We start from the raw sequence: 15,793 nt of genomic DNA, 5'->3' as shown, positions 1-15,793 counted from the left end.
CGGGCTCATGCCCCGGCCGAATGAAAGGGCGGTGTCGTCTGCATATGCAATCCATTTGATATTTTCACTTGTGGAAAAAAGATGATTTATATAAACTATACAAAGAGGTGGCCCGAAAATACTCCTTTGTGGCACACCATGTGGCATCGGTTTTATTTTCGAGCTTGAACAGTTTTGGCTAACGTACTGAGACCGATGCTGGAGATAGGACAAAAACTTGTTTGCATGACCACGTATTCCGTGTTGCTCGAGCCTCAAGCTTAGCTAGAAGTGTAATATGGTGAACGCAATCCAATGCTTTTGTGTATATATATATATATATATATATATATATATATATATTCCTAACACTACCTCTTTTGCATAAGGCACCATAGTTATAAACTGCTTTGCGTTAATAAGGCCGATACCGTTGACTTGCGTTTCAGGAAACCGTATTGTGCTGTCGAGATAAGCGAGTGTTTGTGTAAAATGCTATACAATTGCTTGTGCATGATTTTTCTAGGCCCTTCGACACGACCTGTAAAATAAAAAATTGGTCTAAAATTGTTTAACTAATTTTTGTTTCCACCCTTGCGGATTACTACCACCCTCGCAATCCGCATTTTCTTCGCAAATCAACTTTGTTCTTGAGTTATAGATTTCAGATAAAATCGAAGCAATTATGTCCGTAACACATTTGATTGGCCTAATTCGCATATCATTTGCATCACGTGACTTGGAATTTTTTACGTTATGAAACACATTTTTAGCTTCATTCTCAGTCGTGGGAAAAAACTGCATGCTGCCAGAAAAACTTGCTGTATTGTGAATCATGAGAGTATTTGCTGTGGTGCAACTTCTAGGTTCTCCAACGTCTACGAAGTGATAATTTAAAGCATTTGATAGGTCTGCTGCGCGGAGAACACTATTGTTCACGAGGATGTTATAAACGTTAGTTACATCGGTATTTTTCATAAGGCTGCTCAGTCGCTTTCAGAAGAGAGCCGAATTATTCACCACATCGTTAAAATAGTCTTGATGAACCCTTCTTTCGCGGCTTTTAGTTTGGCGTTGAGCTCATTTCTAAACACATTGAAAGCTTTAAATTTGTCGATATCTTTGGTTTTCACGAATGTGCAGTACATTCGGTTTTTTAAGTTTATCTGCCTGAGAAGATAACTGCTTATTCATGGTTTGCGAGATTTTTTACATCTTCTGTGCACGATATCTGGAAAATGCTTTTTTTTATAGATGCTTTGAAGTTCACATAAGCGCTTGATACATGCTACCTGCATCAGTGTACAATAGAACGTGGCTCCAATCATGATTCTGTACATTCGTTCGGAAGCTTTGCAGGGAAGCGTCAGTGACATCCCGTGTGCAGATAAGAGTGCTTCGTTCACGCTTTGCTTCCTTTCCACCAGAAATAAAAGCAAAGATAGGAAGATGGCCACTGATATCACGAACAACTGTTCCACTTGACACAATGTCATTGTCTACATTGGTAATAAGGACATCAGGAAGGCCCTCTGTTTTATAAGTGATGCAGGTTGGTTCATATATAAAGCATTATTAAAACCGCTAGATGTGAGGATTGACAGAAAATCACTACTGATATTGGAAACGGATAACATATCTGTGTTCAAGTCACCGCTCAGAAACAGTACATACTTACTGTGTGACACAAATTCTATCATTATTTCAAAAAAAATTAAGAAAGGAATGACAACGAACCTTTGCAGGCCGGTAAACCACATATATAACCTTGGAGCCATTTTGCACAGTTAATGTTTCATAATCATCACTCGAGACATAATTACTCTAAAGTTTGCACTTCATGAGTGCGACTAAACAACAGTAACGCACCGCCGCCCTGCAGTTGCGGACGGTTGAGCACAAACGTTTGATAACCTGTACACGTAATTGGTACGGTGTGTCGCGTGTACCGAGTTTCTGACACCATTATGGCGTCAAAGTGAGCACCACTAGAATCAACGAGCGAATTCATACCATCATGCTTATTTGCCAGTAATCGTGCATCCAGGTGAACGAAGGCCAGGGAGTTTTGTTTCGAAGTGTTTTTAGGTTTGCCGGTGCAACAGCCATCGTGGCACAGCTAAAATAAAGGACATAACCATGGGACTACAAAACAGCGCTCGAAAATGCTTATCACGGTTGGTCAGCATTCCTAGTCATGAGCTGTACGTCATCGGGGCCGATAAGCCGGAGCACAGGGGAGCTATCTTCCCGACGTGAGAATACCTTCCCGTCCTTGGTCCGCACGTGATTCCACCCGAGCTGCCTCTCTTTTGCTATCGCAGCGCCAAGTATCGGCTTGTTTTGTCGGGTTAGATGCTCGTTTATGTACAGAGCACTGGCTTTTTTTGTGCCCCAGCACGGCTGTCGTAAACCGAGTTTGCTTTCGCAAGGAGTGAATTTCACTTTTCTCGCCTCACGAACCTCACAAGAATGCTTTTTTTTTTATTACAGCGAAGCTGTTAAGGGCTAGTTCCCTCAGGAACGTGTCCGTGTGTAGACACAAAACTCCCCACACGTGGCCGATCCCGTAGATAGGGAAATACCGGGCCGACCCGCGGCAGAGGTGAAGCAGGCGTTAAGCACTTTTCATACGTGGACCGATCCCGAAGGCAGTGCAATGTCAAGCCTATCCGCGGCGGAGGTGCAGTTCGCCATTAAGGGGCCCACATACGCAGCTATGCTGGTCATCCTTCTTCACAGAGGGGAAGGGCACTGAGTTTTTTCATTTTGTTTTGCCGTTGACACTTTATGACAAATGTCAATGTCGCCTTCTGTCACAGGCTCACCAACAAACTCGGCCAACTTCATGGTCTCATCAAGAAGTTCACAGTCTGCTGGGACGTACTTAACTTCAATGCTGTTTGTTCGAGATTAGCGTTAGAGTTCTTCTATTCACTGGGTTAGCTTGCGGTTTTCCTCCTGCAGGGCTTGGTTACTAGTTCTAAGTGACTTAGTGTCTTCCATAACATATTTGACTTCTTTGTGACATTCGACTACTCTATCACAGGTATCGCTACAGTATTGGACGCTTTTCCTGAGTGTTAAATTCAGCAACAACTTCCTTTCTGAAGTTTACCAGCTCTTGTTGCGAACTGTCGGAGTCATCTGTTTCCTCGCGCTTTCACCTTGATGACAACATTTCTCAAAAAGGAAGTGAAAATATGGTTCAGAAAGGCAAACAACTAAGAACATAACATAAAGCAGCAACGATTTCGGCTAGTGGTACAACAGCTGTGTTCGGCAGCAGTGCGAAACGAAACGGGTGAAAAACAGGCGCAAGAGCTTCAGCTTACCTGAAAAGGGCAGGAAAATCAACCCGCGTAACTGTGTCGCACCGCTGTCGAACGAAACGGTCCCAGTAGTCGCAGGGTCCTTTTAAAGCCGATCAAGGTGGAACTGATGTAGCCGCATGCTCAGTATGAAGGCAGTAGGGAAAGCTTGACAGCACGCCGTGACGCCAGTTTTTTGTTTAGTAGATTGTGATCCGGTCCCTTGGCGAAATCTTGACCAGCTGCGCAAAAGCAAACTTGCGATGAAGCCTCCAGCCGTCGTAGTCAAGCAGCAAAGAGCAGGAAATTTTTTATAATGTTTCGGCAGCAGTGTGACTGCGTCGCACCGCTGCCGAAACATTATAAAAAATAAATATAATAGTTAAAAAATATTATAGTAGTTCGCGAGAGAAGCAAAGTTTTCCGACATCATAGTTTGCTCTCGTGTTGTCTGTGGCATCGTTGTTGGAGTGTTCTAAGGCGGCGCTTGCTCAAAACTTAGTTTTCGTCGACGTTCCCTTAGAGCACCATGTGCATTGCGCCGTGTGCAGAGCTGCTGTTTGCACCAAGGTGCCGTTCCTTGGAATGTGCCGTCGCAATTTACGGTCATTAGAGAGCTTTAATGTAGCGTAAGCGGCACCGCGCTACACGCAATTAAATAGAGGCGTCAGAGAACGCATGCGCAGAACGATAAGGGAGATTAGGGTGTTTGGTGCCTCCGCTATTTCCGGAATTTATTACGCTCGCAAAAGCCATTTAACGTGAAATACATGGCGGCGTCTTCGAGGTGAGAGCCTTTCCCTTGGCATCTCTTCGAGTCGTCGCCTTGCGCTGTTTGGTCCATTTGTTCCCATCACGCGCTTGTATTTGCTTTTTAGATTTGAGTCTTTTGTGAGTGCTGAGTGCTGTTTCCGAGCTCGGTCATAGATTTTCCGGCTCCTTATAGGCTTAGAGCGGCTGTACGTGCAGCAGATGTCCCCGAAATTTGGCAGCGCGAGGGACATGCCAGTATGCAGCGCAATATGAGAGGCTGTAGATAACGAATGTTTGCTTGTACAGCATGTGGCGCCACAAACAAAAATCATATTTCGCGGAAAACCAAAGTGTCGCTGTAGTCGTCATGCTGATGATACGGCTATATAGCATTAGATTACATTTACATTTGACGTGCATTTGCTTTGCTTGTAACTTGTTAACTTTCACGTCTAGGTGGCGTCGAATCTGCGTATGCGTTAGCTATATATCTAGTACACTCTAGCGTTAGCCTTCCGCTCGGTTCCGTTATCTTAAACACGAGTTTGTGCCACGCTTTCAAGCGTACAGTAGCGTCAGTATTGCGTTGCTCACTAGCGCTAGCATTTTACGGTGTATTAAAACTCTTTATTGTTATAAGCACATGTGCTTGTAAATCTTTTATCTTTTTTTGATAGATAATATGTGCGTTTTCGTCCATCGCCTCGACTAAACTGTGTTTGTTTAGAGAAGTGATAAAGCTTCGCTACCTCCGTGACTAGCAGAGACTAACCAATAAAGCAGAAAGAAATATATCTTTGGGAGAGCTTTAATGTGTCTTCCTAGTAGTCCTTGTCGCGGCTATACATTCGAAACAATCCGTATCCGTATTCAGCGCAGTGCTTTTGACGTGCTTGTTAAGCCAACTTAGTCTTTTCTGGAAGATAGGGCGGCATAATAAAGCTCTTCAGAGGTGGCATCAATGCCAAGGGAAGTGTTTTCAGAGGTAACAACTGCGCACGCTTTGCGTGCAGCGGTCGAGCGGGGTATAGATAAACTAGTTATAAGCGTAACTTGCATGTTTTTATTAGAAGACAAAGTTTTGACTCATTTTCTTCCATCCCGGGTACCCATTCGAGTACCAGTGCTGCTCAAAGCCTACAAAATTTGCTTAGAAGTGCTTGCGCAAAATAACCAATCCTGGAAGAAGATTGGATGCGTTCACTGCCTCATGGAAATGACTTAACCACATTCTTGCCATCAGGCTTTGTAAAATTTGGCACTCATCTGATCTGGGCTGTTGTACAGACAACAGACAGGTGTTTTTTTGAATATCCTGAGTTGGCATGAAAATTCAGGATGCAGCCTCAACATGTCAGCATGCACAAGATGAATGTTATGCGTTTATCTCAGTGGTTAAGCAAAAAAAGAAAGGCAGCTTTTACGGAAAGAAACATGAATAGACTTCCGTTTTTCTGGCGCATGGAAATGCTGCTTTCAACAATTGAAGTAAAAACGAAAAAAAGAAAAGAAGGGGTTTTCTCACTGGTACATACCAGTCGGTACACGGAAATGAGAAGCTACTTCAAAAGCGATTATGTCCCAAAGCTGTCTTCGGGTCTGAGAAAATTATAGGTCTCTGTGTGAAGTAGCATTAGTTGAATGTTACTGTGGCTTTAGCTTTTTGGATAGAAGAGGGTACACCGTGTACAGAGAAGAAAGAGTAGAAACGGAAGAAAGAAAAAGAAACTAAGGACCATAGGGGTTAGCTGATGCTTCGCAAACAGCCGGTCTCAATAAACGAAACCGCGTAAAGAGGGCGTCATTGTTTTACAGGCCTAGAATACGCGGCTGCTGCAAGTACCTGAGTGTTTAAGAGTTGATATGACTTGGAAGAAAACCGAGAGTTCGAAGTTTTTAGCGCGGAGGACGTGCGCATGTTGCGCGACAGCGCAACGTGGTACGTGTTACACGCCACGCACACTTGAAACCATCACGGAACTAGTTTTGGTAGCGCAGACGAAGCGTGGTGGAGTGGTTGGTCTGACAGGTCGTTGCTCATTTGAATTTCAGACGCCGTGGCATTTCCTCACTTTATCAGAGTGGGTACGTATACGCACGCATGTCTCGACGAAAGCCTCTCACCGGCATGTGTTTGGAGTGGAGTAACGTTGTCTCGGATTTTCGTTTCTTTATCTACTTATTCCTCAGAATAATAATGCAGCAGTTTCCCCGAAAGAACAGAGAAATCTAGATGTCAAAGAGTATTAAGCAAAATTCTGCTGTCTGCGTTGGTTGTTATTCTAAACAGAATTGCATCCGTGTGTGTTTGTGTGTGGTTAATCTATAACGCGGCAGTGACCTTCAGCAGGAAGCTTTATAACAAAATCGAGATGCATGATGTGTGGTTTGCTTTACTTTCTACAGAATTTACCTACAACTAACTTGTTTTTTGACCTTACGTTTCCTCATTGTCTGCATGCTCTTGGTGGGAGCTTTATTTACTTGCAATAAAAAAAATACATAAGTCGCAGCGCAGAAACTTGCGGCCATTAACTTGTCTCTTTACTTCTGGATTGCAAAAATTAGCCGTGAAGTATCTTGCAATAAAGCTGGTAACATAATTTTCGCGGAGAAATAACGCAAGAAAGAAAATAAAAGAAAGATTATGATTAGCGCGAGAGTCGATTAGCGGCAACGCACACTACGCTGCTCCCTGGTCAGTGAACTGTTTTCGTTAGCGCCTGCAACACGTTGAGAGAGCGCCGTTCTTTCATTTCTTTGCTTCCGTGTCGTCGTAGTTTAGGTTGCCGCGCTGAAGGGCGTTTTCTTCCTGCTGCTTATTTAATAATTGCTTTCAACGACCTGTCAGCGGAGTCCGCTCAAGTATCTTCTTTTTTATCTTCAAAGCCTTGCAGACTTTATTAACTTCAGGCCTCTCCCGTCAATGCGTTAGACTCTTGTCACAACACATTCGCACGGCTGTCACAACCAGACAGGAGCGGTCAACCGCATAAGTCGAAGTGGCAATTCAGAAGGCAAGCGAATTTTACTCAGATAATAACGTTCCTGTCGCAAAGCTAGCAAAGCGGGGTGGGGGGCAGGGGGGGGGGGGGGTGATGCATGCTTCATCACCAGCAGTGACTTTCAGATTGTGTTATCTGCTTTTCTGCTGACATTTGAGGCTTATGACTGAATTGAATAGGGAGGTCACTGCCCGCTCCTGCTTATGACACGTGTCGCAATGCTTTGATGGAATTCACGGTGCTCGAAATACTGCGAAGACCAAAAAAAAAAAAATAAAAGATGGCTAGTAGTAAAACAGAAGTACGGAATGGCGATAAAACAAAATAATCGGGTATGTAACGTTCATCCAGCCGTTCCCCGAGAGTAGATAAAAAGGCCAATGTCTACATAGGAAAAGTGCGTTCAGGGAACGTTCATGCTAGTTAGAGAATGCTTCCTTGCTTTAACCTAACTCCACGACTGGACTACAACGCATCTTTAACTTGCATGTTTCAAAAGCACCACTAACGGCTGCTCGAACTCGTAGCGTAATGTTGTGCCGTCTCGCAGCGGACGAGTGTGACATGGAGACGATCCGGGAGAAGGTGAATGCCACCAACGAGCGACTCCGGAGGACGGACTACAAGGATGGACACGCGTACTCCAAGCAAACTTGCCAGTAAGTGAATGAGAGAGATCTGCTTTTTAAGAGAGCGCAGTTTATGGCATTTCAGATGGCAGGGGCTTGGACGATGCATGTTTGATTTTATGCATACCCAACAATTTTGGACTTTGCCTTTTACATAATTTGTTGAACGTAGTGGAAGGCTGCAGCGCGGGAACCGACGGAGACAAAGGAGGCACACAAAGTACACAGAAACGCCACCGTTGTCTCCGTCGACTGTCGCGCTGTAGCCTTACACTAGGTTCAACCAACAAGTCCAACTAGTTACTCTGCTCAACTTCATTTGTTGAATTTCGCCGCAACACACCAGCGTAACTCAGCGGGCTGCACTGTAAAAAAATAATATTTCAAATATTTCAATAGTTTCAATAAGTTTTGTCGGCAACGTCGAGAGAGTATTTCCTTCTGATAACATGCGCATTTATTACACTTATTCGGCACTTGGAGCTGCGTTATATCATTGTTTTCTCCTGGCCAAGACACTGCTCTAAAGCATCAGCAAAGTTAGAACTGAGTGCCGTTACGCGTATGTTATTAGAATAAGGTACCCTGCCGAGGTTGCTGTTTGAAACTTGTTGAAACTCGACCAATCTTCTGAAATATCATTTTGTGAAAATGTTGCCCACTGAGTTACGCTGGTGCATTGTGATGGAGCCAAACAGTTTGCCGAAGGGGTGGCGTACGAAGTTCCTGGACATGTAACGACGCCCCGCCGACATCGTCACGCCGTCCTAAGTAAGGTTTCGGTGGATTTCCTCCCGCATTGTTAATGCTGGCAATAAAAACGCTGATGCTCTTGCATAGGCAGCGCTCTGTCATCATCCCAAAATCACGGCGCCAAAGAGTAATCAAGTTAAAAAATCTGACATCGAAATCACTTAGAGTCGCTATGGTTTCTATCACATGTGACCCGCGTAACCAAGAGATTTTATCGAGAGGAAGCATCACGTTTCTATAGGATAAGGAGAGGATCTTCTCGTACGCCAGCATGGGTATTTAAGACGGGGCGTATCGATTCTCCAAACTGTACGGCATGCGACGAGACAGGAGAAATTGAACACTTTCAGTGGTCTAGATATATCTAGATGAATGGGATGCTCTTCTGGAGAACTTACAAAAGAAGGACCTACCGCATGCGTGCCTGCAACACCTTGTGTTCCCAGAAGGATCAGCTATAGCCCTCAGAGAAGCGTAACGTCTTCTTATTTCACTCTTAAGAGAGACTGGTCGGATGGACATGTGGTGAAATACCGCAGCGATATTGTAGGGGACATCCGGGTGGAGCAATTATCGGCCTTGATCGCCAGGCTAAATCCACCTGTTGCTATAACCCACCACTACTACCGCCGCCACCGCGGCTTGCTCGTCATGCCATTGTCGTCTTTTCGTCATTATACTTTGTCGTCATGCGTGCGATACATATGTTCGAACTTCACAAAATTGAGTGAGGTACTTCCGAGTGAAATTGAGTTCAACGTGGCCGTGGCGCTCTATGCTTGCAAATATAGTCGTTGAACAAGGATAGCATTCTTCGCTAACAAACTCGTGTACCGTGCACTGGGTGCATGTTAAAGAACCCCAGGTGGTCAAAAATTAATCCAGAGGCCGTCACTATGGCGTGCCTCATAATCATATCGGGGTTTTGGCACGTGAAACCCCGATACTGAATTTTTTTTCCCCCCAAACTTGATGAAAGCTTCACTGAAACCGATTCGCACAGCGCGTGGGACCGGTACATTTTTCTGCGCAAATGGTGCCTACTGCGTCCCGTTCTTCACGCTTATACTTTTCAGCCTAGAGTCGCAGCTACTCATAACTCGCCCAATGTGCAATTTCTGGACGTTAACCCCTGTAACTTAAATCATTTGTAATTCACCTTCTTCAAGTGATAACATAAACTGTGCGTGGTGTTGTTTATCGAAAACTGAGTTTAGCCTTACCCTTTACTAAATTTAACGCCGGAAAACAGAGTTCTCGCAGCCGCCTTTCCTTTTCGACATGGCCTACGGTTAACTCCGCGGACGACAATTAAGAGATGAACGACGTATTTCATATCATTTCTACTACTACACGAAAAGGAGTAAACGCTTCAATCACAAAGGCTATTAAATCTCTTTTATCTCCATTTCAATTAAAAAGATGACAATACCGTTTTGTTTTTGCCAGCTGAATTTTTCAAAAGAAAGCATAACCGTGTACAAAAAAGAACAAAGCACAATACAAGCTTAGCGTGACAGAAACACTAAAGCTTGTCCCTGACAAAACGAAAAGAAGAGCCAGCCTGGTGTCGCACTCCTGTATTGTGACGGCCGGGTAAGATCGTAGTCTAGAGAGAGAGAGAGAGAGAAAACAAGGGTAGGAAAGGCAGGGAGGTCAACCAGAACAGCATCCGGTTTGCTACCCTACACCGGGGGTGGGGGAAAGGGGAATAGAAAGAGGATGAAAGGGAGAGAGTAACCACTGAGTACGTGTAGGAGGGACACCATACACAAGGACACGTAGTCACACACCATACACACATACACAAGGACACAAGCGTAGTCCAGAAGTCCTATAAAAGAAAGCGAAAGGAGAGACAGAGGGGCGAACATGGAAAGTGACGCAAGTGCCTGTGTGGTGTAAGCGTGATCATACGTGACGTGCGCTCCTAACTTAGCCTCGACGAGAAAATTGTCTGCGGAGCTCTTTGTACCACTGACGTCTCCACAGCACGCGATATGCGTAGGCGAGTTGCTTCTTGTGCTTCTCCCGTGAACTTCTCGTGTTTCTTTCTGAGACCTCGGAGACACGCGCCGACAGATGGACAAACGCGCTATTTCGAGAACGGAGCCCCGTTCCCCGCCCACTTTCACCCATACCACCACCTCGGCAGACGCTGAGCTGCTTCGCGCAACGCTTACGTCACCCCGGAACTTTCGTTAGACGCCGTACCGTTCTCGCCGATGACAAGGGCGAGGCTAGCTTCCGAATTATTTTTCCGCATTCCTCTGCACACAGCACGCTCGTAAGTTTGTTAATCGCAGGCCGCTTTGTTTTTTTGTAATCTGTTTCTGTCAAATCCACTGAAAAAATATTTTGCGGTTCATTGTCCTTTACGTTTATCCTTGCGTCTTGCGCAATGCGAAATAATTTGTGACAGCTGTTAATCTAAAACGAAATATTTGCGCGGACGTCTTCCCGATGGGTAATTATGCGTAAACTTCATCGTGAATAGATGGAGGAAAAAGTGTGTTGAGTATCCATGGAACAAAACGCTCCGTTGCTGTCTGTTTTGCTTTGTTGCTTCTTTTTCGCTCACGCGTTCACGCTAATGGATTTTTCAGGGTATTGCATGCAGTTTATTTTTATCGCAGGCGTGCCGGATGTAAGGATACACTGTGTAAGCACGTTTTATACTATATCCAATGTGATGCCGAACTAATGAATCTCTGGCGCATAGTTGCGGAAAGCGGATGATAAGTTTCCCACATGGTACAATATATGACCTCGCCATAAATAGTTCGTCTCCAAGACGGTGAGAGCAGTAATTGCTTTTGACATCGTTATTCCAGGGTGTCTTCTTGCGAGTAACCTCGATCGGGCAATCCTGATATTTTATCAAAAACTATCCCCATCTTTGTCTGAACCGTAAAAATCAAAACGTTATCCGCATGAGCAGGGCGTGAGTTTTAATGAAGAAGTTCATTTTGCGATCATCATTTGCTCATTGGGCTAGCTATTGACTGAGGCGAAGTCGGCGACACAGCGGTTACCAACATTTCCAACGCAATCAGAATAAATCACTCACTCACGCTTTACACGATACAACTATTCTTTCAAACAATTTAAAGAACTGAAATTGGAAGTTCACGGGTTAGGTTAGCTCGGACGTTGGGAAAGGGTTACGCATTGTCCTTCAGCTCTTATGAGACTATTACATGGTCTATGCCTAGCTCTCTCTATTCACAAGGTTTGAACTAGTTTTTCAATTACAATTTCATCAGTCGCCTCTCGCGGTACTTTAATGAGCCAGCGTTCACTTTACTCCCGCATCGCCATGGTGACGCGACGATGGCAGTGGGATTTCTTTAGATTTAACGGTCACTTGCTATAGATGCTGAAAAAATTCACTGGAAATCTCTAACATGGTTTCTGATTCCGGCATGTATAGATGCACGCTGGAAAGCGCAGCTTTGCTAGAATCACGCAGAAGCGATAGGTCATACGAAATTACGCTGAACCAGACAGATGGCGCCACGAGCACAGTCGCCTGTTTAGTGACCTTCAATCGATTTTTGCGCACCAGAACGTCTCTGCATGCGCACAGACCAAAGGCACGTAGCGACATCGCGCACGCTAAGCCGTAACTTGAGTCTGAAGAAAATCCTTTTCAGTAAAAGAAACTGATGACACCGTTTTCTAAATATGTCTAAAGGGCTACAGAAAAGAGTACTTCTCTCTCTCTCTCTCTCTATTACGTGTACTAATATTTGACCTATAAGAAAAGAGAAACTGGTTATTTTAGACGTGACTCATTTGAATTGTACCTGCGACCACCAGACATTTGTTTTGGTACCTGCCGCTGAGACTTTAAGTGGCGTGAATATCTTTGAATTGTGGGTCATTAATGCCTCTCCCCATTTTTTTTCTCTTCTATCAAGTTTTTGCACTTTACACTCACTGTCAAGCCTTTCTTTGCCGTCATGTGTCCCTGGTTATCGCACGGAATTTCTTTTTCTTTTCACCATGATACAACGGACTTTGAACGGGTTTCGCCATTCGTTTCGATAGATAACGTGCCGCGAAGTATTTTCGTTGCTGAGAGGCTTTGCACCCCTTTTCACGTCGCATTATTTGTGTGTATTATGTGATGTATTTTAATCTGTTGGTTTGGTTGCTACTCCAATGCTGGCTTTGAAAAACGCTGTATTCCCTTGAACACCTTATTGCGCCTTAGAAAAACTTCAGTTTGGCCTAGTTGGTGTTGACTGCATATCATATTGACCGCAAATAAAGACGGAGACAGCGGAAGAAAACACACAAACACAATACGGGCGGTAACTTTCAACTGGTTTATTCACGGCAGCCAGTGGGCATATATAGACAAATAGAACATGCGCAGAACGCAGCAAACAAGAACACTCCTCCGCCTAGCAGGGCAACCAATTATCAAAAAAATCTATTTCCGATTGAAACAACCTAATGGAAGTGTCATTAACACAGTCGTGGGCTTTATTTTTTATGTGATAAGCCTCCATCAGTTCGCGTGCAGTCTGGTCCTGGCTTCTCCCCAGAATCTTTATTTCGTTAAAAAGAGGTGCATAGTGACAGGCATTGCAATGCGCAGGCGAGGGTGCCAATTCATCTTTCGTTAACTTTTGTTCATCTTCCTTTGCTCGATCATTCAAGCACCGTCCTGTCTGCCCTATATATGTAGGACTTGCCACACGCCAGGGGGATTTCGTACACAACTCCTACATTACATTTTGCATACGGCTTGGTATGGTTCTTGCTACAGTTTTACATGCTTTAATTCTTTAATGCATATCATATTTATTATTAGACTTTCATCCATTGGGGTATCCAAACATAACGAAGTGCCACATTGATGGCAAAAAGAAGGTTGTACATTGCTCTGGTAATATTATTAGTTATTGATTGATTAAGTAAATTACGAGACAAAGGAGGGCACTTCTTGTTTTCGATAGCCCTGCTAGTAATTTTCGTTTAATTTTGGCTGAAAATTACACTGCGAATATGCGGGTTACGTTTCGCATCCATGAAGACGACGAAGGAAGATTTCGAGACGAGAACGATGTCTACTTAGCGCGCTGAGACAATGAAAAGAAAGAAAGAAGAAAAAGGCACCCCTGTTTACAAAAATGCGAGCGCGTGCATTTTCGCGATAGCATCTCGTTTCAAACAAAATGGATGAGTGGAAAAATCTTATTATGAAACTTCATGGCACGCGAGACTATGTTAGGGGTAAAGGGAACTGGAAAAATGCAATCAAGTTATCATTCCGATTATTCCTGCTTCACGGGCGCATATTCACAAAGACTGCCAAAAATTGACAGTCACTTTTATATCGTACGCCAAACAGGGGGAAGGCAAAAGACTGCGCGTTCAAGCGACACTAATTAAATTACTTGACATTCTCATTCGAATGCGTTGTTGCTTCTCATTGTTTTCTCCCACCAAAGGTCGCGTGTTCGAGCGCCTTAATTGACGCTACCTTAATTACTGTGCCTTAATTAACTATGCCATAATTAACACCAAAGGTCGTGGGTTCGACTTCCACATAATCTCTAGGGTTCGACTCTCACCGAAGCTCGTGGGTTTGAGTGCCTTAATTAACTCTTGCTTAATTAAAGGGAGGCTTTAACAGCATTTGGCAGTTAATGTCATAAACGGACAGATATGGCTGATCGAAAGGAAGAGCAAAAAAAAAAAAAAAACCGGGGCACGCAGATTTACTCGATGACTCTCCTAAATTACCCAACGCTCGAACTACAGTCAAAGTTATTACTTAGGTCAGCAACCGGTATAGGCGGCACAGAAGGAATGGTATTGCCAGCCATTTCATTGCTACGCATGGCGTACTTTAAGGCGTAGTCAGCTAACTCCTCCAAGACAGCAGTCTTTGGCGACGCCGCGAAGAAAAAAACAAGGGGGGGGGGGGGGGGGGGAGGGGAGACAGTGTAATTGTCGCAACACGGTGTCGAGTTCAGCTGAAAGGTCACAGTCTGTGTGGTGTGCCCTGAGTCGCGTATACGCAAGTGTTGAATCAACCCAGCGTGCTTCCTAAAGCCAGTGCACTTGCGGCAGAACGGCGCCTATACCCGGGCGACACAAAAATGGCTCCTTCATTTGCTCTTCCTGTTCATTACCCTTAAGCGGGAGTGCATAATCGCTGAAACCACAGGGAACTCGTAAACTTAGTATTTCGAAATGCTGAATGCAAAAAAGGGGCCATATTCAGCTGCCATTCAACGTTTGGAAATCGCATTTGAGATATGGCTGCTTTGCAAGAGAGTAAACGACGGCGTGAGCGCGCGGTATAAAATGCTGAAAAAAATAAAGACGTTTCAGATTTATGTTTCCGCCGCTATGATCGAGAACTTCAAACTAAAGTGCTGCCATTCAACGACACCATGCGAGTGAGAACAGGTTTAATTTTCTTTGATGCGCTCACCCTTTGGCGTTTTTATCTTATGGAGGAGAGGGGCCTGACATACTGACACGAACGCGACGCGAATATAAAGCTGAGAAGCTAGCCGAGAGCGATTACCACATGATAACTATTGCTACAAGATTACCTTTGTTAAATCCTGGAGTTTTGCGCGCCGGAACCACGGTCTGACTATGAAGAACTCCGTATTGGGGGACTCCGGATTAATTTTGACCACCTGAGGCTCTTTAGCGTGCATCCAACGAACGGTGCACGAGCGTTTTTTCTTTTTTTTTGCATTCGATAGAAATCGATATGCGGCAGAAAAGCGAACCAATGACCTCGTGCTTAGCAGCGCACTGTCATAGCCGCTAAGCCATAAAATTCTGCAAATACGTTCAGCTTAGTGAATCTATCTGCAACTAGATTAAGAATGTATGAGAAGTTTTAGTGCGGAAGAGCGCATGAAGATGACACTATCATTTGCAATCTGTACGTGCTAAAAGGACAAGACAGAGAAAATTAAAGAGGTTAGGAAGAAGTTGGAAATATGGAAGTATCGAAATACATTATGATGTCCCTCTTTAGAAACAGCTCATGGGGAATAGAAGCGACGGGAAATAACGAATAGAAAAAATGGCATAATATGTAGACATTGTCGAAAATGTGCTGGCCAGTTCATGTGTGGCGGCATGAACATGAAGTTCAATGGCAGGACGACGGAAAAACTGACCTGATTTGCAAGACCATATTGCTCCCCCAATACTTCACGCTGGCTTAAGGAGGGGGGAAAAGAGACAGGTAACAGACAGGTAAAAACGAACGAACGAACGAACGAACGAACGAACGAACGAACGAACGAACGAACGAACGAACGAACGAACGAACGAACGAGCGAACGAGCGAACGAACGAACGAACGAGCGAGCGA

The 15,793-nt window shown here is 44.4% G+C and overlaps 1 protein-coding gene across 2 annotated transcripts in view; it reads left to right on the top strand.

The window, feature by feature from the left end:
• LOC126542484 (uncharacterized) overlaps positions 1-15,793 on the top strand; it is a 70,352-nt gene that overhangs the window by 17,996 nt on the left and 36,563 nt on the right. The window contains exons 2-3 of one of the 2 annotated variants that reach the window (XM_050189570.3): positions 6,096-6,128; positions 7,599-7,707. In XM_050189570.3, the coding sequence (XP_050045527.1) occupies positions 6,096-6,128; positions 7,599-7,707 (142 nt within the window). The remainder of the gene's footprint in view (positions 1-6,095; positions 6,129-7,598; positions 7,708-15,793) is intronic. The other variant, XM_055077283.2, reaches the window with a different exon arrangement.

The sequence above is a fragment of the Dermacentor andersoni genome, chromosome 2 (assembly GCF_023375885.2).
Source record: "Dermacentor andersoni chromosome 2, qqDerAnde1_hic_scaffold, whole genome shotgun sequence".
Taxonomy (NCBI): Eukaryota; Metazoa; Arthropoda; class Arachnida; order Ixodida; family Ixodidae; genus Dermacentor; species Dermacentor andersoni.
The sequence above is the reverse complement of the archived record's forward strand: the minus strand, read 5'-3'. Positions and strand labels throughout refer to the sequence as shown.